We start from the raw sequence: 22,500 nt of genomic DNA, 5'->3' as shown, positions 1-22,500 counted from the left end.
TCAGAATGAGTACTATAAGATTTATTAAGACAACAGCAAACTAGCTTCGTCAGCAGAGTATCAGCATTCGACGACATTATGAAATACAGACAGGTTTAAATACTTTTCATGTTATCTCAGATGTTACGTTGTGAATGAGCTCACCATCCCTGGCGCCCACAACCCCCCAAGGTCTTAAGATAACAACCCTGAATCTGTCTGTTTGTGGCGTCACTGCTAACCGTGAAGAGCAGGCTGACCTGGAAGAAGCAGAATGTGTGTGTGTGTGTGTGTGGGTATGTGTTATGTGTGTGTCTGAGTGACATGAGAATAGAGTGTATCTGTGTGTGTATGTATGTGTATGTGTGTGTGTGAGTGACGTAAGCATAATTATATGTTTCTAGAAAACCCCACCTAGATCTAACAATAGTGAGATCATAGTTAACATAGTGAGATCATAGTTAACATAGTGAGATCATAGTTAACATAGTGAGATCATAGTTAACATAGTGAGATCATAGTTAACATAGTGAGATCATTCTAGGAGATCTTGTAGTAAGCATCACTAAGCTTCTGGCATTTGGAGGTTTCTCAACATTATGGACTTAAAAAAATAAAGAAATTATACTTAAATTGTTGGAGAAAGTTAGAGGGGCCGGGGGTGCTGCTAGTGGTAGCAAGGCCGGCGGCGGCTATGGGCAGCTAAATGGATAGACGTAGTATATGGACCCAGTAAATACAAATATGAAATTTAACAATCAAACACCCCCCCTGAGGATCAAAATTCTGAAGGAAATAGTCTTTACTCTTGATTGGGTGGGCAAGACGCACGTTTGGGTGGGCTGAGCCCAACACCGCCTATTCGGTTGTTAAGTGTGACGTCAAACGTGACGTTTAGCAATTTCCGGGTCCAAACCAGAAATTCCCTGCACCAGTGTACTACAGTGTAGACATTCCCTGTACCAGTGTACCAGTGTACTACAGCGGTAGAATGACAGTTCAATCGTTTTTTAGACTGGGATCTATTCATACAACAAGGGACACAGCAGCACTTTCCCGTTTTTCCCATATTTGTCAGCGTCTTTGAGCCTCGGAAAAGCGCTATATAAATATAATGAATTATTATTATTACTGAGGCATTTTGAAGACAGCGCCTCAGCCAACTTTGGACCCGGAAACACGTCACGACTTAACAACCGAATACAGTATTATTAAGTGTTTTCCTCTCCTCTCTCTCTCAGGTCTCTGTTAGGTTCTCATCCTCTCCTCTCTCTCTCAGGTCTCTGTCAGGTTCTCATCCTCTCCTCTCTCTCCCAGGTCTCTGTCAGGTTCTCATCCTCTCCTCTCTCTCTCTCAGGTCTCTGTCAGGTTCTCGTCCCTCTCAGAGCTGCCGGGGGAGCAGACGTCCCTCCGCCTGCAGGCCCACCCCGGCTCCCTCTGCTCCGTCAGAGCCATCGACCAGAGCGTCCTCCTGCTGCAGGCGGAGCAGGAGCTCACCATAGACTCTGTACGTACCGGACCCACCACCCACTGACCACACAGCTGGCCACCCTGACCCTGCTATGGATGGACGGATGGAGAGACAGATAGAGAGATACAATGCAATATACATATGATAGATAGATACACAGATAGATAGAGACAGATAGACATATCGTGAGCTTAGAATGATAAGGTTCTATCTCCGTCTAGGGCAGTTCAGAGATATTGAGCGTCAACGTTTTTACATTCCATTATGTTTTGTGAGATGGAACCTTTGTATTTTATTAATTACTGAAAAAAAAATGTCAACATTTTAAAAATAACACCACACAGGCATTAATAAACACCTAATGGATCAGATTATGTAAAAAAACTCAATTTTTTTTACCAAAAATGGAGATAGAACCTTAGAATTCTAACGTCACGACATGGTGTTACAAGCGTGTTTGTCTCTGTGTGCAGGTGTACAGCCAGCTGCCTGTCCAGAGGCTGTCAGGGTATCACTATGACACCGAGGACTCTGAGGTGTACCCCTGCCTGCCGCCCTTACTGGAGGTGCCAGAAGAACCGGTACCAGAGGCAGAACCAGACCTAGAACCAGTACCAGTACCAGAGCCAGAACAAGCCCAAGCTGGTCGGAAAAAACGTTCCTTCTACTTAGGCAACGAGGACAAAAATGACGTCTACAGCGTCTTTAAAGTAAGTAAGAGGTTCTGGGCAAAGATGGTGACTGTTAAGGCCAATGCACACAGCCCCGATTTTGTCGCACCGCCGAATTCGATTCCATTGTTTTGAATGAGACAATGCACACGGCGTGCGATGCGATTTTGTCGCACGACAACATTCGATTCTCCATTCACACCCACACACTTCGGTGGTGTGAATTGAGAATCGAATGTTGTCGTGCGACAAAATCGCACGCCATGTGCATTGGGCTTTAAGTACATAAGAATTTGGAAAGTAGACGTCCTTGTATGTCTATGATAATAATACGGTCTTCTGAAATAAGTACACACAAAAGTATTTTTGCAAATGTACTGTATGTATTTATATGCTTAATTATATGGTTTCTACACCTATTCAACGTTTTAATGTTCTGCACTTTTCCTGATTAGGACGTTGGAATGAAGATTGTGACAAACTCTGATGTGAAGAAACCTTTCAACTGTTTTGTGTTTGAAGGTATGTGATGAGAGTATTGCATAATAGTAATAATAGTGTAAAACTAATTATCGTAATGTTAGAATTATAAGGTTCTATCTCAATTTTTTGTCAAAATTGAGTTTTTTTTACATAATCTGATCCATTAGGTGTTTATTAATGCCTCTGTGGTGTTATTTTTAAAATGTTGACATTTTTGAGTTAATAATTAATAAAATACAAAGGTTCCATCTCACAAAACATAATGGAATGTACAAACTTTGATGCTCAATATCTCTGAACTGTAGATGAAGATGTTGATCAAACGTACTAATGTAGATGAAGATGTTGATCAAACGTACTAATGTAGATGAAGATGTTGATCAAACGTACTAATGTAGAAGAAGAAGAATCTTCTGGCGACTCTCCTGATGTAGCGGAAGATGTGTTAGATTCTCCTCCAGTCCCTATGGCCTTCAACGAGATGGCCCCCAGCGCCTCCGAGGGCCCGAGGGAGACCGTCCGCACCTACTTCCCTGAGACCTGGATCTGGGACCTGGTGCCTGTTGGGTAAACTACAGCCAGGCTCCGACATCTACACTACAGTACAAGTTAATTAAGCAATATCACACGAGAGGGAGTGTGTTATACTGAATATCAGCACGGCTGTGATTGGGTCGTAGGTACGAGGCCGCAGGCCAAAATGTACCAAAATGATAATTGACTCGTGATTATAATCAAAGTGAGTAGTTTTATTCTCATAGTAAGAAGAGTGGTTTATTCTTGCAGCAGTCAAGTACATTTCACACAGAGTTTTTGTAAAATATATTGCATGGAACACATTTGTAATAGGCCCAATTTTAAAGTTGTTATTGCCATGTAAAAATGTGTAGAATTTCAAACATCCCTCCTGGGGAAAAAAAAGGCTTCCGCAAACTTGAAACTCACTTGCTACTATGCTATACCCTGACAGACTATCTAACCGTGGTTGTATGACAAACAGAATAGAAGCTTTTAATGGTAAAGTGATACTATTCTCAGTAGTATGGTTTTCAAGAACAGTTTCAAGAACATTTGTCAAAGCAATTTTTATTTTATTTTTTAAATGGGACGGTTTAGTTGGGCTAAAAGGTTGGGAACCACTGATATAATGTTTACCCCCTCCTCTCCCTCCAGAGAGACGGGCTCGGTCAGTCTAGAGAAGACCGTCCCAGACACCATCACCAAGTGGGCTGCCGGAGCCTTCTGCACCTCGTCAGTAGGGTTTGGACTGGCGCCCAACGCCGGCCTCACAGCCTTCCAGCCCTTCTTCGTCAGTCTGACGCTGCCCTACTCCGTCATCAGGGGAGAGGTGTTCACTCTGAAAGCTACCGTCTTCAACTACCTCCCAACATGCATCATGGTAAGACTTTCCTCGTGACGTTAGAATTATAAGGTTCTATCTCCATTTTTGTCAAAATGTAGTTTTTTACATAATCTGATCCAGTAGGTGTTTATTAATGCCTGTGTGGTGTTATTTTTAAAATGTTGACATTTTTGAGTTAGTAATTCATAAAATACAAAGGTTCCATCTCACAAAACATAATGGAATGTAAAAACGCTCAATATCTCTGAACTGCCCTAAACGGAGATAGAACCGTATCATTCTAAGCTCACGTCCTGGGTTGTCCTTGGCTTCTGGGACCAGTATGTTGTCCTGGTATAACATTATTCATTTTGTTAATAATATCGTAACGACACTGTGTAAGGACACCGATAGCAGCTCCGGCAAGGGAGTTAGCTCTGTTAGTGTCGTAGCTACTAGCTACCACAGCCGGTTAGTAAGCAGAAGGCTGTGAGTTTGATGCCCACTTAGGGCAAGCTACTCTACGCTACCGTTCACAAAATCTTTTGTAGCTGTTGGTACCATCATGCCAAATATCTGTGTGTCCTGTAGGTGAAGGTAACTCTGTCCGAGTCGGACCAGTTCAGCGCCAGGCCGTGCGACGGCTGCCAGTACCGCCTGTGTCTGTGTGCCGACGAGAGCCGCACGTTCAAGTGGATCGTCACCCCGACCAGTCTGGGTGAGCAGCGATGCTTTCAGCCAATCACAGGACTCTCTCAGTGGCTTTCAGCCAATCATAGGACTCTCTCAGTGGCATCTCTCCTGTCACCTCGTGAATGTTAAAGGGAGAGTTCCACTCTTTAACCTTGGCTGTAAATTATGACTACCGGTACTCGGCAATCAAGAAAGCAACATACTACAATCTGTCTGGGCTAATCAACTACAGCCACGGTCATCAGGGCCAAACCAGGAAAACATGGTAAAGAAGTGGAACAGCCCTAAGATGTGTCTCTATGTACCAGGTCATGATTTACTGTGTCGCTGTGTACCAGGTGATGTGAGTTACTGTGTCTCTATTTACCAGGTGATGAGTTACTGTGTCTCTGTGTACCAGGTGATGTGAGTGTGAAGGTGAGCGCGGAGGCTCTGCAAACAAAGGAACTGTGCGGCAACGAGGTGGCGACCGTCCCAGAGAGAGGACGCATCGACACGGTGGCCCGGACCCTGCTTGTGGAGGTGAGGATCGCTCGCTGACAGTCTGAACACTTGTGACGTTAGAATTGTATAAGTTGAGTTTTTTGACATAATCTGATCCGTTAGGTGTTTATTAATGCCTGTGTGGTGTTATTTTTAAAATGTCTACATTTTTGAGTTGGTCATTCATAAAATACAAAGGTTCCATCTCACAGAACATAATGGAATGTAAAAACTTTGATGCTCAATATCTCTGAACTGCCCTAAACGGAGATAGAACCTTATCATTCTAAACGGAGATAGAACCTTAGAATTCTAAGCTCACGCACTGTTAGTAGAGGTAAAGGTCTGTGTGTCTGTATCTATAGCTGATGTTTATTGATGTCTCCCCCCCAACCCCAGGCAGAGGGAACAGAGGAGACGGTCAGCCACAACGCTCTGCTCTGCCCTGCAGGTGAGCTACTCCTTCCTGCCTCTCTCCTCTGAGGGTGTGTTCTAGAACATCAGGGTGTGTTCTCACTAGAACATTAGGGTGTGTTCTCTCTAGAACATTTGCTTCACTCGAAACAGAGTTTAGGATAAAGTTTGCTTTGCTCTGCGTCATTTGGAGCTGTGAGAACGCGCATTCGAAATTACTCCCGGAGCAAATACCCGTCGGATGTTCCGCTTGAAAAGGGTGGTTTCGCTTCGGTTAGAAACGACACATCCATCACTTTGCTTCGCTTCGCTTATGGTGAGAACGCTGCTCGAGGCAGTCCATAGGAAAACAACAGCGCAGGCGTGTTGATCTGGATAAGAGCGGGACGAACGGGCAATTCTAAATTTTTCTGACCAATCAACTACCACGTCTGTTGCTTCGATTGCGTATGTTTACATGAAGGGCTGTGAGAACGCTAATCAGAGAAATAATTTATGCAACAATGTTGCGAACTCATCCACTTGCTCCGGGTCTCGATTCGGACTTTCATGTGAGAACATGACCTTAGACATCGAACACTGCGTCCTAATAGCCTCTGTCACGTGAGATAACGTAATACAAGCTGTGGAGGCTGTCCTGATTATGATCAGATGGCGTCAGATGGCAAAGCAAGACGACACCGGAACAAGCGAAGGATGGAACTCGCCGGCGCGACCGTCTGAGAGAGAGACGCAGTGTCCGCAAACACGGTCGATAGTGTTAGGATGTGGCCCAGAGCGCTTGACGTCCTCGTGATTCAGCTGACATTTAAGTTAGATGTTTATCAGTAGCTAGGGAGTCGTTAGGCTTTAAGTGATGTTAAGTACCTGTTCTCGTTATTTCTCTCTTTTTCTTAGATTGCAGATATGTGTAATTGATTGAAGGTATAGTTCTTCAGCTGCTTAGTGATGGGGATAACGATCACTGCCTATCAGGGAATGTCTGACTGACTGTCATGTCAACTGATGAGTTTGTGTGTGTGTGTGTGTGTGTGTGTGTGTCTGTGTGTGTGTGTCTGTGTGTGTCTGTGTGTGTCTGTGTGTGTCGTGTGTGTGTGTGTGTGTGTGTGTGTGTCTGTGTGTGTCTGTGCGTGTCTGTGTGTGTGTGTGTGCGTGTCATCTCCAGAGGGGCCTTTGGAGAAGGACATCGCTCTACTGCTGCCTGAGGTGTTTGTGGAGGGGTCTGCTAAGGCCTCCGTCTCTGTACTGGGTAAGACACTTCTTCTCCTTGAATATAGTCTTTCTAGTCTTACAGGGTTTCAGATGTGTCAAACACACACACACACACGCACACACAAAGGTGTCAAGTTTGCATCCTTAACCATCACACAGAGAGTTAATCTCATACCCACCGCCGTCCCGTCTCCTAGGCGACCTGATGGGGCGGGCCATGAAGAACCTGGGCAGCCTATTGGCCATGCCGTACGGCTGCGGAGAGCAGAACATGGTGCTGTTCGCCCCCAACATCTACATCCTGTCCTATCTGCAGAGCACCGGGCAGCTGACCCCGGAGGTCCAGACCAGGGCCACCAGGTTCATGGAGAGTGGTGGGTCACTGTGTGTTCAAGACCAGAGTCAGTCGCTACACACAGCAGCACGGCATCTCGTGAGCTTAGAATGATAAGGTTCTATCTCCGTTTAGAATGACAAGGTTCTATCTCCGTTTAGAATGAGAAGGTTCTATCTCCGTTTAGAATGATAAGGTTCTATCTCCGTTTAGAATGGTACGGTTCTATCTCCGTTTAGAATGATAAGGTTCTATCTCCGTTTAGAATGATAAGGTTCTATCTCCGTTTAGAATGATAAGGTTCTATCTCCGTTTAGAATGATAAGGTTCTATCTCCGTTTAGAATGATAAGGTTCTATCTCCGTTTAGAATGATAAGGTTCTATCTCCGTTTAGAATGAGAAGGTTCTATCTCCGTTTAGAATGAGAAGGTTCTATCTCCGTTTAGAATGATAAGGTTCTATCTCCGTTTAGAATGATAAGGTTCTATCTCCGTTTAGAATGATAAGGTTCTATCTCCGTTTAGGGCAGTTCAGAGATATTGAGCGTCAAAGTTTTTACATTCCATTATGTTCTGTGAGATGGAACCTTTGTATTTTATTAATTACTAACCAAAAAAATGCAACATTTTAAAAATAACACCACACAGGCATTAATAAACACCTAATGGGTCAGATTATGTAAAAAACTCAATTTTGACAAAAATTTAGATAGAACCTTATAATTCTAACGTCACGAACTAGAGATGACCAGAGTAGGAACCAGCTCTGTCAATCAGGGGAGAGGATGACATGCTAGCTAGCTGCTGGATTTGCTAACACCCAAGACAAGTGTTACTCATTTCTGTAAAGGGGCCACTTTCGGCTAAGACCCATATTAAGGTAGTTTGACTTCAGTAGTCGGATGAGTGAAAATGTCCCTTCTACTCCTTGGCTGAATACATTCAACATATCTAGTCTGGTGATGCTATCCTCATGAGGCAATCTAGGTGTGCATTGGTCAGTGTCTGTTTTTGCTTTACAATCATGGTTGAAAGTGTTGCTTCACATGAATAATTGCTGACATAAAAAAGTGTCACCTTTTGCACACACTAGAAGATACTCTGTGTTTGACACGAGGCTCCAGTAATGGGCAACGCCTGTCTTAGTTAATTTAATAATTTTGCCATTTAGCAGACGCTTTTAATCCAAAGCGATTTACAATTACGAATGACAGGGACATACCCCCCTGGAGTAACTGAGGGCTAAGGGCCTTACTCAAGGGCACACTAGTAGTGGTGTGGCTTCAGGCGGGATTTGAACTCACAACCTTCCGATCACAAGTCCAACTCACTATCCACTAGACCAGTGTTTCTCAACCCTCTCCGCGGGGCTCCACATATTTGATCTGTTCCACCACCAGCACACCTGATTCAACTAACCATAATTGCTTTGTACTTGATTAGTTGAATCAGGTGAGCTGGTGGTGGAACAGATCAAACATGTGGTGTGGCTGGGGCGCCCCGAGGAGAGGGTTGAGAAACACTGCACTAGACCACCACTACCCCCCCCAGATCACCCAGAAGAAACCCACTCACTGGCTCATGTTGCTGTCTGTGTTGCAGGCTACCAGAGAGAGCTCAACTACAAGCATGACGACGGGTCCTACAGCGCCTTTGGGAAGAGTGACGAGTCTGGCAACACCTGGTCAGTATGATAGAGGGACATACACTGTACTGTACACACACACACACACACACACACACACACACACACAACAACACCTACACTGTACTGTGCTCCAAACTGTTTACTACACTCACACTGCCAGTCAGTATGATAGGAAGACTGCACCATAATCACACTGTCCTTTATTCTATGTCTGTGTGTGTGTGTGTGTGTCTGTGTGTCTGTCTGTCTGTCTGTCTGTCTGTCTGTGTGTGTGTGTGCCTGTCTGTGTGTGTCCAGGCTGACTGCCTTCGTGATGAAGTCATTCGGAGGGGCACAGCCCTTCATCTTTGTGGATTCCGCTCACATCCTTAAGGCCAAGGAGTGGCTAGCCAGTCACCAGAGGAAAGATGGCTGCATCGCCTCAGTGGGGAAGCTATTTCACAACGGCATGAAGGTTGGTTAGATGGATGGGTGGATGGATGGATGGGTGGATGGGTGAGTGAATGAAGTGGATGGATGGGTGGATGGGTAGATGGATGGGTGGATGGATGAGTGAATGAAGTGGTTGGGTAGATGGGTGGGTGGGTGGATGGGTGAGTGAATGAAGTGGATGGATGGATACATTAGAGCTCATCCAGTCAGAGAGGAGTAGGAACAGCGCACAGAAAGATTTTTTTTTTTTAACCTTTATTTATACAGGTAAAAACACATTGAGCCCCAAGGGCTCATTTTCAAGTGTGACCTGTTCACAGGCATACAACAACAACATCCACCACAAACAAATACAATACAAAACCTGGCCTACAGAGTCTAAAACTAAACTAACTAAAACTACATAGTCTAAAACTAAAACTAGTCTAAAACAGTCTAAGATAATCTAAAACTACAAAACGTAAAACTAGACAGCTAAAGAGCTAGGGACAGGGAGGGGTCAGCAATGGGCAAAAGGGAGGGTCAACTCAATTGCAAGAACACATCATAGACTCCTTAAGAGCCCCAGAGCCACAGAACGAAACCTCAAGCGTGTTTTAGCCGGTTCTGAAACCAACCCAACCTCACCCCCTCTCTCTGACAAGTCCAGACATCTGCTGTGTATCTGAAGAAGAAAAAGAACAGTACACTTGTATCTGGAGGGCTTTTACCTGGTTTGCAGTTCTCTCACATGCAAAATGACATGTGGTGGTTGCTTTGGAATTCCAATGAGCAAGGCTAGAGGTTTTGTATGCATCATAACCAGGGAAAAACATCTGAACCCTAGTTAAAGGTTAAAGGTGTGTCATTTGTGCCGCCTAGTGCTTTTCCTGGTTAAGTGGGTCCTGTCCAATGAGCTGAATGTCTGACGTTGTCTGAATGTGTTGCTGCTTGTGATCCTGTGATGTCATAGGGAGGGGTCAGTGATGACGTGTCGCTGACGGCCTACATCACCGCTGCTCTGCTGGAGCTGAACCCCAGTAAGATAGTAAGTGAACTAACGTCTCTCTCTCCTCGCCACAACTCGTGAGCTTAGAATGATAAGGTTCTATCTCCGTTTAGAATGATAAGGTTCTATCTCCGTTTAGGGCAGTTCAGAGATATTGAGCGTCAACGTTTTTACATTCCATTATGTTTTGTGAGATGGAACCTTTGTGTTTTATGAATTACTAACTAACAAATGTCAACATTTTAAAAATAACACAACACAGGCATTAATAAACACCTAATGGATCAGATTATGTAAAAAACTAAATTTTGACAAAAATGGAGATAGAACCTTAGAATTCTAACGTCACAAACTATCTTTTCACTCTTCCCACAAACTGTTATACTTCAATCCCAACCCTAGACCAAATATAACACGTATGTAACCCTGATTGTGTGTCATGGCGTCGTGTCAGACCCCTATGGTAGAGAGGAGTCTGGCGTGTCTGAAGGCAGCGGTGGCGTCTGGCCAGCTGGAGAACAGCTACACCACGGCCCTGCTCTCCTACACCTTCACCCTGGCCGGAGACCTGGACACCCGGAGCAAACTGATCACACACCTGCACCACCAGGCCAAGACCACAGGTGTGTGTGTGTGTGTGTGTGTGTGTGTGTGTCGGGGGGGTGGGTGGTGTGTGTGTGTGTGTGTGTGTGTGTGTGTGTGTGTGTGTGTGTGTGTGTGTGTGTGTGCGTGTGTGTCGGGGGTGTGTGTGTGTGTGTGTGTGTGTGTGCGTGTGTGTCGGGGGGGTGGGTGGTGTGTTGTGTCGTGATATGTCTGTAATGTCTGTCTGTTATTGTATTGATTATAAGGCGTCTGCTAAATGCCAAAAATGTAAATGTTAAAATGTTATTGTGTTTGATGATGATGATGACACTGACAACAGGGGGCACTCGTCACTGGGAGAGAGCAGAGGCTTCTGGGACGAAGACGGACTCCCTGGCGGTGGAGATGACGTCATACGTGCTGCTGGCGCTGCTCTCCGGGCCGACCCTGCCGGGGTTCGGGCTGGACTATTCCTCCGGGATCGTCCGCTGGCTGGCCCAGCAGCAGAACTCCTACGGGGGCTTCGCCTCCACACAGGTACGCACACGCACACGCACACAGGTACGCACACCAGGGTTTCCGTTAGAAAAAATTGCCGCCGGACATCGTGTCCGGGAAGATTTCGATTTACCGGACAAACGTGATATATTCCGGTCATCATATTAAAATATAATAAACATTTTTTTTTTCAAAATCATATATTTTTTTTTCAAATCTAATATAGCTGTTTGTCGCGGTGATTACTGTTGTGTAGCGGCCTATATATGCCATTTAATGTCTATTTCTCATCCAATACGATTAGATGCGAGCTATAATAATATAACATGATTCGCATGCGCGCTATGCCATTATGTCCAGCGCTGAACGGGCGCCTCACTGGGAACTGAACAGACAGCATCGACCAATGAACGGACTCCACATTACGTTAACTGAAGTTTGTTAAATTGTTTGGGATTAATGTGAGTTTTCTATTTTCTATTTTCTCTTTCCAGTTTTACCCTTTTTTTAATCAATAAAACAACGTCATTTCTATAACCAGGGGGGTGTTCCATCGACATCGCTGGAGGAGGGTCTGGGCTTATTTTCGTTAAGTCTCGCGAGACTCTTAAAAAGATCCAGGCATACATTGATAGATCTCGCGAGACTTGTCGGGGTGAGCCTGGATTTTCATTTGGCGACGTTGATGGAATACCCCCCAGGTCTCGCTGGTTGGGAAGGCATTTCGTTTAGCTGCCTGTCAAATCATACTTAGGGGATAGCCCTGTAAGCTCATACGGGTCTGTATGTCGTCCTGAAGACCGGCTGTTAGATCATATCGCTGAAGTTTGTCTCCATCTTAGTGTAAATGTTGTCCGTTTCGTTTGTTATCCTTGTTATTGTGCGATAAAGTTAAGGCGCTCCGCCTCGGGCCGCCATTTTCGGCTGGGCGCCGGGCACGCACACACTCGTGCACGCGCGGCACTGCCCGGGAGGGAGGGACCCGCCCCCTTTGGTTAGCCTATACCCTATAGGCTGGCTGGAGGGGGCGGGTCCTTCTCTCTCAGGCGGTGTTGTGTGTGTGTGTTTGGTGCTCAGCTGAAGATGGTGGCCGAAGCCAATTTTCACCGGACATTTTGTCCGACGAGTTTTCAATTTGTCGGACTTCAACAAATTTTACCGGACAAAGACCGGTAATTACCGGTTAACGGAAACCCTGACGCACACGCACACAGACACACAGGTACGCACTCGCACACGCACACAGACACACAGGTACGCACTCGCACACGCACACGCACACAGACACACAGGTACGCACACGCACACAGACACACAGGTACGCACTGGCACACTTTTTTATTGAAAATTCCGGAATTGGAATTAAATTCACTTCCGGAATGGATTGAAACACGCACACGCACACGCACACACAGGTACGCACACGCACACGCACACAGACACACAGGTACGCACTTGCACACGCACACGCACACAGACACACAGGTACGCACTTGCACATGCACACAGACACACAGATAAAGGATTACCCCAAAGCCCTCCAATTGACAAGAAACATGCTTAACTGTCCCAAGACCACTGTCTGCAGTCTATCGACAACTTCACCTAACTCCATCTCTCTCTCTCTCTCTCTCTCTCTCTCTCTCTCTCTCTCTCTCTCTCTCTCTCTCTCTCTCTCTCTCTCTCTCTCTTTCTTTCTTTCTATCTCCATCTCTGTCACCAGGACACAGTGGTGGCGCTGCAGGCCCTGGCCAAGTACGGTGCTGCCACCTACAGCCCGGAGGGCGCCACTACAGTGAGTGTGAGTTCAGCGGGGAGTCTGAAGAGGCAGTTCACTGTGAACCAACACAACAGGCTGTTGTACCAGGAGGAGCAGCTGACAGAGGTGCCTGGAGAATACAAGGTCACGGCCGCGGGACAGAGCTGCGTCTTAGTACAGGTCAGTCCTGCTCACTTGATTTGCCAAAATATATACATATGTTACGGTACATGTGGGAATACGGTATATGTGGGAAAACTAGGGTTAGGGTTAGGTGCTACGTCGACTTGGTACATGCTGGCATGTCTAACCCTAACCGTAACCCTAACCCTAACCCTAACCCTAGCACCGTAGCACCCTATTACCTAACCCTAACCCTAGTTTTCCCACATGTACCGCATTCCCACATGTACCGTAACATATATATATATGAATGTTACAAAGTGAGAAATCTTCTTGAAAGGGAGTCGATGTTCTTGTGGTCTGATGGAACGTTTCCCATTAGGTTGCATGAGGGAATCAGAAGAGGATAAAATTGTCACAACATTTTTTTTTTTTTTTACATAAATTAAAAAGCACAGTGGTTTTCAAGCTAATAAGTTAAATAACTACTATATTGTTTAAACAAACAGAAGTCCAGGATGGGTTATGATTACAGTGAATGTTTGGTAGATCGTTTTTCATGTGGTCTGTATTGTGCTGAGTTTATAGGCTAGGAGTAGGCTAATTTAGATAGTAAATGGATCAACTTGGAAGATGATTAATTGTGTTTACTGACCTGGGTCAACAACAAGTACAATTACTGTCATTCCTTGACTGTGCTGCCCTCTGCTACCTCTCTCCAACCTCGCTACACAAAACAATTATTACGGGAATGTTAGGGTGACTGTATGTGTGTTCTGTGTCCCATAAGGCCCATAATATCAATTAAAATACTAAAAAAGACCAGAGGATAGTAAGTAAGGGAACATTGTTGTATGTATGCATTTTAGATGTCAGTGTCGACGTTCTTCTTTCCTCTCCAGATCTCTATGCGTTACAACATCCCCCCTCCTCCTGACTTCTCTGCCTTTAACATCTCCACAAGGACCGAGGGGCGATGCAACGCCACCAAGACTTCGCTGACCGTGTTCGTAGATGTCAGGTTGGGATCCGTTCTATGTGAAACTAACTACTATAAACACACACACACACACACACTAATAAGGAAGTTGGCTAAACACATGATCCGTTATGGAGCCCAATAAGCAGAAAGGGCTGGTAACTATGGTAACTATGGTCCAACGCGATCTTATCATGCTGTCGTCCTGTGTGACAGATACAACGGTCGACGAGAGGAGACCAACATGGTCATCATCAACGTCAAGCTTCTGTCTGGATTCATCCTGGATAAGACCTCTCTACAGCCTGTAAGTCAATATAAACTCCTCAAAAAACGTTTGGAAACGTTATTTCAGTCGATTCTTCCTCCCCTTTAATAATACCAATTGGTATTGTATTTTATATTGTTGGAAAGTCTGATTAGTCACCTTTACAACAAGGTACAACTTGTAAGGATCATGCATTTGTGGAATGAGTAACACAGCTAAAAGTGTGGGTAGCGGCCCAATTTTTTTTGCCAAAATCCCCTGCAATATTCTTCTGTTGGTATCATAACATGCTTATGAGAGCCAGCTCACTATGACATCATAATCAATTACAATTCTTCTCTTCCAATCACAACTGTCCGTCTCCACCACCCGTCAGCTGAGAGGGGACCCCACTGTGAAACGTGTCGACCAGGAGGAGGGACATGTCATCATCTACCTAGACGGGGTACGTGTTGTCATTGCGTGAGCTTAGAATTAAAAATAACACCGCACAGGCTTTAATAAACACCTAATGGATCAGATTATGTAAAAAACTCAATTTTGACAAAATGTTTTATATACAAATAAAATCCAATGACCAAGCCAGAATACAGGCCGACTGACCCAAACCAACGGCAAATAACCTGCAACAGGAGGGCAGTATCTACAGCAGTGGTTCTCAAACCTCTCCTCTGGGACCACCAGCCGCACCACATATTTGATCTGTTCCACCACCAGCACACCTGATTCAACTGATCAAGTACAAACCATAATTGCGTGGTACTTGATTAGTTGAATCAGGTGAGCTGGTGGTGGTGGAACAGATCAAATATGTGGTGCGGCTGGGACGCCCCGAGGAGAGGGTTGAGAAACACTGCTCTACAGTATTGAAAGGCCTTCAAGCCAAGGTCACTAAAGAGGGTTGCACAGTAGGAACCAAAAGGTTCACAAACACATTGTGCATTAGCCATTAGCTACCGAACTTCAATGGGAACATCTTCCAGCAACTGCTGTACAGTAAGTTTTCCATCCTCTTATTCGGTTGTTAAGTCTGATGTCAAACGTGACGTTTAGCAATTTCCGGGTCCAAACCTGAAATTCCCTGCACCAGAGTACCAGTGTACTACAGCGGTAGAATGACAGTTCAATCGTTTTTTAGACTGGGATCTATTCATACAACAAGGGACAGAGCACTTTCCCGTTTTTCCCATATTTGTCAGCGTCTTTGAGCCTCGGAAAAGCGCTATATAAATATAATGAATTATTATTATTACTGAGGCATTTCGAAGACAGCGCCTCAGCCAACGTTGGACCTGGAAACACGTCACGACTTAACAACCGAATTCCCTTCCCTAGCTGAAGAAGATGGAGTCCAAAACCTACAGTCTGGTCACAGAGGAGGACGTGGCTGTGAGGAACCTGAAACCAGCCGTGGTGAAGGTGTACGACTACTACCAGACAAGTAAGACTCTCTCCCCCCCCTCCTCTCTCTCTCTAACACACACGCACACACACACTCTTAAAATCATGAAATGGTAAATGGACTGCACTTATATAGCACCTTTTTTGCTGCTCCAAAGCGCTTTACAACGGCCTCTCATTCACCCATTCACACACACACATTCACACCCCAATGGCGGCAAGCTACCATGCAAGGCGCCGGCCGGCTCACTGGGAGCAATTTTGGGGTTCAAAAATGCCCAAGGACACTTCGACATGTGGCCAGCCGGGGCTCGAACCGCTGATCTGCCAACCTTGTGATCATTAGACGGCGACTCCTCTACCTCCTGAGACACAGCCGCAGGAAACACATTATTCCATTCCAGACATCAGTTCTGTTTTTATGTATGGTGTATAACAGTATTTAATTCTGCCTTCTTAAAAACAAGTCTGTCATAAAACATATTGTTGTCGTCTCAATCTCAATGGGGTCACACGTGTATAACTAGAGAATAGATCAATGGATCATTAGAAGCCCGACAGACGTGTGATACTCTTTGTTCTGTTGCCAGGTGACGAGGCCGTCAGCGACTACAGATCCCCGTGTTCCGAGAGTAAGTTCACCACCACCTTCCTTTGTACCTGAGGTTGTCAACTCCACTTATGGAGAGCTAGTGAGCTAAGCTAGTGAGCTAAGCTAGTGAGCTTACAGGCGATTGTTCCAGCCCAGCAGTACATGAAACAGGTGTTGCTGGGCTTGAACAGAAGTCTGCTTTCACAACTAATATTGTAGCTCTAATGAGCATTAGAGAACCCATATGATAGATTATAAATGCAGATGATGAGATATATGCTAAGTATGTGAGAGGTGAGCAATGTCCGAGGTCGCAGGAAGGAATATTGAGTAGATTTAAGCAATATCACACGAGTGTTATACTGAGTATCAGCACGGCTGTGATTGGGTCGTAGGTACGAGGCCGCAGGGCGAGTAGGAAGACAACCACAGCCGTGCTGATATTCAGTATAACAGCACGACCTCGAGTGTGATATTGCTTTTATACAACAGTTCTACAGCGCGATGTATTAGTTAACAGTAATAAGCGACAACATATTATGATTTGTTTGTTTATTTAATCATAAAAATAAACAAAAAATAGTTCCGCAACTGAACTTCAAATGGACTGTTGCCTAGTAACCTGAACACAAACATGTAGTCTAATTAACGGTCATTTAGTAGAACATCTGTGCGGCGGAGTGATACATGTAGTTAAAAGTCCCAGTGCTGTTATACTGTATATCAGCACTCACGGAATGCCTCTTGTCCAATCAAATTACTTGGTCGGAACTAACTGTTGTATAATTGTCATTTTCACAGGTGATGACGTCAATGAACTGTAAGGCAGACTGGAGGAGACTACTGCCCCCTGCTGGCTCAATCAACCAAGTGTTTTTCCTGGAGGAATGAATGTATGTTTTAGACAGCCAATAGAAATCCTTTGTTTACTGTATTTGGTTTGATTCAGACTAGTCATACAGAGAGAAATTTAAATCTAAACCAATTTTAGAGCTAGCCATGTTTTAAATGATTCCGATGTGACGCTCGATGTTGTTACTGATGTTTATTGTGGCTGTAACACACTGATCACCTCTAGGTCCTTTTTAGTATTTCACTGTAGTAAAGTATCCCACGTCACTGTCTGACTACTGTACTGTAGGTGAGTACCCACTTAACAAGTGCACTGTTAAGGCCAATGCACACGGCGGCGATTTTGTCGCACCGCCGAATTCGATTCCATTGTTTTGAATGAGACCCAATGAGACAATGCACACGGCGTGCGATGCGATTTTGTCGCACGACAACATTCGATTCTCCATTCACATTCATTCATTCATTGGTGTGAATTGAGAATCGAATGTTGCCGTGCGACAAAATCGCACGCCGTGTGCATTGGCCTTTAAAGTGAGTGGATTTGTCATTTTGATTTGCTGCATCCAATAGTGATTGATGGGTTAGTTTCATTATGCTAAGTTACATTCCAGTGTTTTATGTTTCTAATTCAATGTGTAACTCATGACTGGATTTCCTGACAATTAAATAAATGTTTTAATACGGTTCAGTGCTGCTTGCTTGTTTATTCACAAAAAAGACAAAGATGCATTGTGTATTATTTCTGTTTTTATTGATCTGACCAAGTCCATTCATGAAAGTGTTGCATGAAACAGAGAGGGTACCGTCAGCACATTGATGGTCCGAGGTGTGTGTGTGTGTGTGTGTGTGTGTGTGTGTGTGTGTGTGTGTGTGTGCGCGTGTGTGTGTGTGTGTGTGTAACAAACTGTTTGGTGCTGCTGCGTGAGTGTTCCGTTCTAACACAGTATATAGACACAACAACACTATCATACAACTGAAATGTATCTTGACCATTAAACGTCTAAAATAAAATTAAAAAACGAAGAAAAAAAAAGTTTGTACAATACTGTTGTTTCAATTATGATCAAATTACATTTTCATACAGGCATCAGTTTATACAGTATAAAAAGTTATTTTCGTTTTTTTTAACATGGATAATATTAACTATGGACAGTGATATGGTACCCCCTTGCCAATGTTGAACAGTTTGGATGCACGCGTTCTGGTGCAGAGAAAATGAAGAAGGCAAGAGGGGAAATATATTAAAGTATTTTTCACTAGTCTCTTCTCTTATACCGACAACGACATCATTGACTATCTCAGGCATCATAATCATAAAATAAAATAAAATACAACTCATTTCACAAGGCTTTTACAATAAAACCTCACAGTTCAGGTTTACATGGTCTAAATCACAGCATAGTCTTCTGTTTTCTACAAAACATCATCATCTGCCTGTTGATTACAATTGTCACTGTCATCATCTTATCTGAACCCTTCACATCGACGCCTAGTTACTAGTGAATCAATTTACTGACACTAGGCTGAATTCCCAACTGACCACTAGCACCTACCCTCTAAACACTTGACGTGACAGTGTCCGTTCTACTCGTTCTATTTCTATGTGTCGGCCTAAGCAGTGCGATGAGCAGAGGTGTTCTATTTTGAGGCCTTTGAAAGAGGCTTTGATTATCTAAAGAAGTCGTGAGCTTAGAATGATAAGGTTCTATCTCCGTTTAGAATGATAAGGTTCTATCTCCGTTTAGAATGATACGGTTCTATCTCCGTTTAGAATGATAAGGTTCTATCTCCGTTTAGAATTATAAGGTTCTATCTCCGTTTAGAATGATAAGGTTCTATCTCCGTTTAGAATGATAAGGTTCTATCTCCGTTTAGAATGATAAGGTTCTATCTCCGTTTAGGGCAGTTCAGAGATATTGAGCGTCAAAGTTTTTACATTCCATTATGTTTTGTGAGATGGAACCTTTGTATTTTAATTTTGAATTACTAACTCAAAAATGTCAACATTTTAAAAATAACACCACACAGGCATTAATAAACACCTAATGGATCAGATTATGTAAAAAAAAACTCAATTTTGACCAAAAATGGAGATAGAACCTTATAATTCTAACGTCACGAAGTGCCTAGTGAGTAAGGACTGATGTCGGACTCAACACACGACGCAGCACCAGCCCAGGGGAGGCTGATGGAGGTAGATATCGGAGGACAGGCTCATTGTAAACACGTGTGTTTGATACCGTTCCTCACTCCGTTCCTCAGCATTACAATGAGCACGTCCTCCAATCTCTGCCTCCCCTGCATCAGACACAAGTCGAAGGGATATCTTTTTTTAACAGCCTAAAAAACAGTTCTGATGATATCAGGGTGGCTGTTAGGGGTTGTGTCTGAAATATTCTTGGTATTTTCAAGGTCAGATTCTTCACCTGACCTGCTTATCCGGTTGTTAAGTCTGACGTCAAACGTGACGTTTTGCAAGTTCCGGGTCCAAACCAGAAATTCTCTGCACCATAGTACCAGTGTACTACAGCGGTAGAATGACAGTTCAATCGTTTTTTAGACTGGGATCTATTCATACAACAAGGGACACAGCAGCACTTTCCCGTTTTCCCCATATTGTCAGCGTCTTTGAGCCTCGGAAAAGCGCTATATAAATATAATTTATTATTATTATTATTGCGGCATTTCGAAGACAGCGCCTCAGCCAACTTTGGACCCGGAAATACGTCACGACTTAACAACCGAATTGTCATGAACACGCCTCTATTCACCACTCCTCTTCCCACGTGAGCGCAAGCCAGACAGCGCTGTGGGATAATACTGCGACACAAATGTCTTACCGTTCTTAAAACAATGGCTGAAGTCACTTTTGAGGAAAATTATGTGTTTGCCTAAATATCATATATTCTATATTATTTTACAAATGACAAAGATGTACAAAAAAAAAGACCAATATTGGTTCAGTTTATTCTGTTTCTTCTCAAAACGTCTCAAAATATGATTTAAAATATAAAATAAAATATAACATATTTGATATATATATATATATATAAAATATGACTTAAGGCATTATTTTAAGAAGGTGACGATATGCCTGCGTTTGGTCTTTGCGATGGCTGAAAATTGACCCCTATACATATCACAAATGAAACAAAAAAATACACAAAGATTGTAATTCAGCACATACCTACTTGATGCGCATTCCCAGACTAGGACTAATGATGATGTCACACATCAAGGCACAGAATAATAATTTGCATTATTCCTTTACTGTCGTGTCGCTAGCGCCCAGCTGTGGTTGCTGTAGGCTGGCAGTGATGGAAAGGCTGCTTCCATAAGGGGTCAAGGGGTCAAGTTAGCAGGACTTGGCAAACTGTGTGTGTGTGTGTGTGTGTGTGTGTGTGTGTATAATGTGTTTATTTTGCACCTTTAGTATTTTGCTGGCAACATGGACAGTATAAGACAGACAGAATCATCTAGTTCAGCGATAGACGTGGTCATTGACCTATAAACACAGTATGGACACCTGAGCTGGGTTGCGTTCAGCGAGGCACAACTAAGCAACACATTTGTATCAACAACGTCTGTGTTGTTATTGGACAGTATAGGTTACAGTACCTCCTCTGCTCCGCCTCCAGATGGTTCCTACAGTCTCATGCCTCCTGAACGCCCCCCCTGGTTTCTGGACAGTGATGAATGTTTGTGTCCCATTCTGAATGATTTCAATAATCTCTTCCAAATAGATTTTTTTTTTTAATGTATATTTCTTAAATTATTACACCATTAGATTGCAAATTTACTCTTCCTCTTGTGAAACATTCCATGAAATGAAATTAAACATTGGCATAATATCATTTGGCAATATTCTATAATAGTGTGTAGGAAAAAAAGAAGGCTAAAACTACTACTATGAAAACTACTAATACACAAAAAAAAAAGTCTCACAAGCAAATGCCTGTTACTGAAACAAGATCTCCATTTGGCAATAAGAAAGACTTTTGAGCTGAAAGTCTTTGAAAGTATTACATTTTGGTTTATATACAGTGGTGGTGGTGGTGGTGGGAGTGTCTGTGTGTGTGTGTGTGTGTGTGTGTGTGTGTGCGTGCGCGTGTGCATGTGCGTGTGCGTGCGTGTGTGTCTGCATCTGTGTCTGTGTCGTCTAAGGCTCCGCTCCCTTTTCCATCCAGAAAGAGAAACAAGTAGAAAAACTGGTAGTGACAGAAATGTATCATAATATATTATTGTAAAGTGAAGGTATGAGATAAAAAATATATATGATGAAAGTAACAAAATGAAAAGGCTTTTCCCAACAGTGGGAGAGCAAGCCCCGCCCCCGAGGGGGAGGGGCCTGAGGCTGTTGAAGTGTCCCTGCCGAAGCACCGTCTTCTGACCCGGTTCACCCAACAGAACACCAACACCACCATCACAGCAAGTCTTTACCTCTCTCGGGTTCATCGACTGTGCGTATCCCTCCGCCGCCACACAGCCTAACCTCTCTCTTCGGTCATGAACTGTGCGTGTCCCTCCGCCAGGGTAACCACACCACACCGCTCCGCCACAGGCACACAGCGTCTCTCTCTCTCTCTCTCTCTCCTAGTTCATGAACTGCGTGTATCCCTCGGCCCCAGTCACGATCACATCCATCCATATCCTCATGGCCTCCGGTGACGGAGCCACCATGTAGTAAAGTCTGTCATGAGTCTTCACACAGAATGTCAATTGCGGGTTGGGGCTCTGGAGGGGGTAGAACAGACGGAGGGAGAGGAAGGAAGGGAAAGGCGGGGAGGGAGGGATGTAGGAGACAGAGAGGGAGGAAAGAGAGAGAAAGAGAGAGGGAGAGACAGTAAGTAATATACAGAACACATCTCACCTCATTCCCCTCCTATCCGACCACGACACTCGATGTTAGGGAGGGTAGATCCTCTGAGGGTTAATAAGACTCCATTCTGGATACAGGCTTACTTTACTGTCTGTGTGTCTGTATATTCTATTCATCATTCATCAAGTTAAAGTGTATCTGTCATTATGCATAAAATATACAATGAAATGCATGTCAAGATGCGTCTGTTCAAGATAATCGTTAACCTTTGTCTCTAAGCTAATCACCACACTCCTGTTAGTTGACTAACCCCAAAGCAAGATGAACCCCGTCCCTACTGTACTCCAGGCCAGGTTGGTGGAGGTACAAATCGGAGGTGTGGGCTCATCGTAATCCTCCCCTCCCCTTCCCTACGCTCTGCTCTGTTGTCGTGCTTCTGAACTCTGGGACTAGCTGGTTCCAGCCCGGCGCTAA

At 44.2% G+C, this 22,500-nt stretch overlaps 2 protein-coding genes across 2 annotated transcripts in view; one reads left to right on the top strand and one right to left on the bottom strand.

The window, feature by feature from the left end:
• Positions 1–17,585, top strand: part of LOC308174027 (alpha-2-macroglobulin) — a gene marked incomplete at its 5' end in the record, with an annotated part of 34,922 nt that extends 17,337 nt beyond the window's left edge. The window contains 22 exons of the mRNA XM_080549080.1: positions 1,337–1,486; positions 1,924–2,160; positions 2,577–2,643; positions 3,066–3,171; positions 3,778–4,003; positions 4,538–4,664; positions 5,040–5,161; positions 5,522–5,573; positions 6,702–6,785; positions 6,946–7,122; positions 8,685–8,766; positions 9,028–9,184; positions 10,115–10,189; positions 10,605–10,773; positions 11,073–11,269; positions 12,954–13,169; positions 14,015–14,133; positions 14,308–14,398; positions 14,736–14,804; positions 15,695–15,800; positions 16,351–16,392; positions 17,154–17,585. Of these exons, the coding sequence (XP_080405206.1) occupies positions 1,337–1,486; positions 1,924–2,160; positions 2,577–2,643; positions 3,066–3,171; positions 3,778–4,003; positions 4,538–4,664; positions 5,040–5,161; positions 5,522–5,573; positions 6,702–6,785; positions 6,946–7,122; positions 8,685–8,766; positions 9,028–9,184; positions 10,115–10,189; positions 10,605–10,773; positions 11,073–11,269; positions 12,954–13,169; positions 14,015–14,133; positions 14,308–14,398; positions 14,736–14,804; positions 15,695–15,800; positions 16,351–16,392; positions 17,154–17,176 (2,694 nt within the window). The 3' untranslated portion in view covers positions 17,177–17,585. The remainder of the gene's footprint in view (positions 1–1,336; positions 1,487–1,923; positions 2,161–2,576; positions 2,644–3,065; positions 3,172–3,777; positions 4,004–4,537; positions 4,665–5,039; positions 5,162–5,521; positions 5,574–6,701; positions 6,786–6,945; positions 7,123–8,684; positions 8,767–9,027; positions 9,185–10,114; positions 10,190–10,604; positions 10,774–11,072; positions 11,270–12,953; positions 13,170–14,014; positions 14,134–14,307; positions 14,399–14,735; positions 14,805–15,694; positions 15,801–16,350; positions 16,393–17,153) is intronic.
• Positions 17,586–21,591: 4,006 nt separating this feature from the next.
• The window catches only part of phldb1b (pleckstrin homology-like domain, family B, member 1b), a gene marked incomplete at its 5' end in the record, with an annotated part of 82,344 nt that continues 81,435 nt past the window's right edge, over positions 21,592–22,500 (bottom strand). Inside the window, one exon of the mRNA XM_080549196.1 lies at positions 21,592–21,941. Within this exon, the coding sequence (XP_080405322.1) occupies positions 21,801–21,941 (141 nt within the window). The 3' untranslated portion in view covers positions 21,592–21,800. The remainder of the gene's footprint in view (positions 21,942–22,500) is intronic.

The sequence above is a fragment of the Nansenia antarctica genome (assembly GCF_963989245.1).
Source record: "Nansenia antarctica genome assembly, chromosome: 19".
Taxonomy (NCBI): Eukaryota; Metazoa; Chordata; class Actinopteri; order Argentiniformes; family Microstomatidae; genus Nansenia; species Nansenia antarctica.
This window is presented reverse-complemented; position numbering and strand designations above follow the sequence as displayed.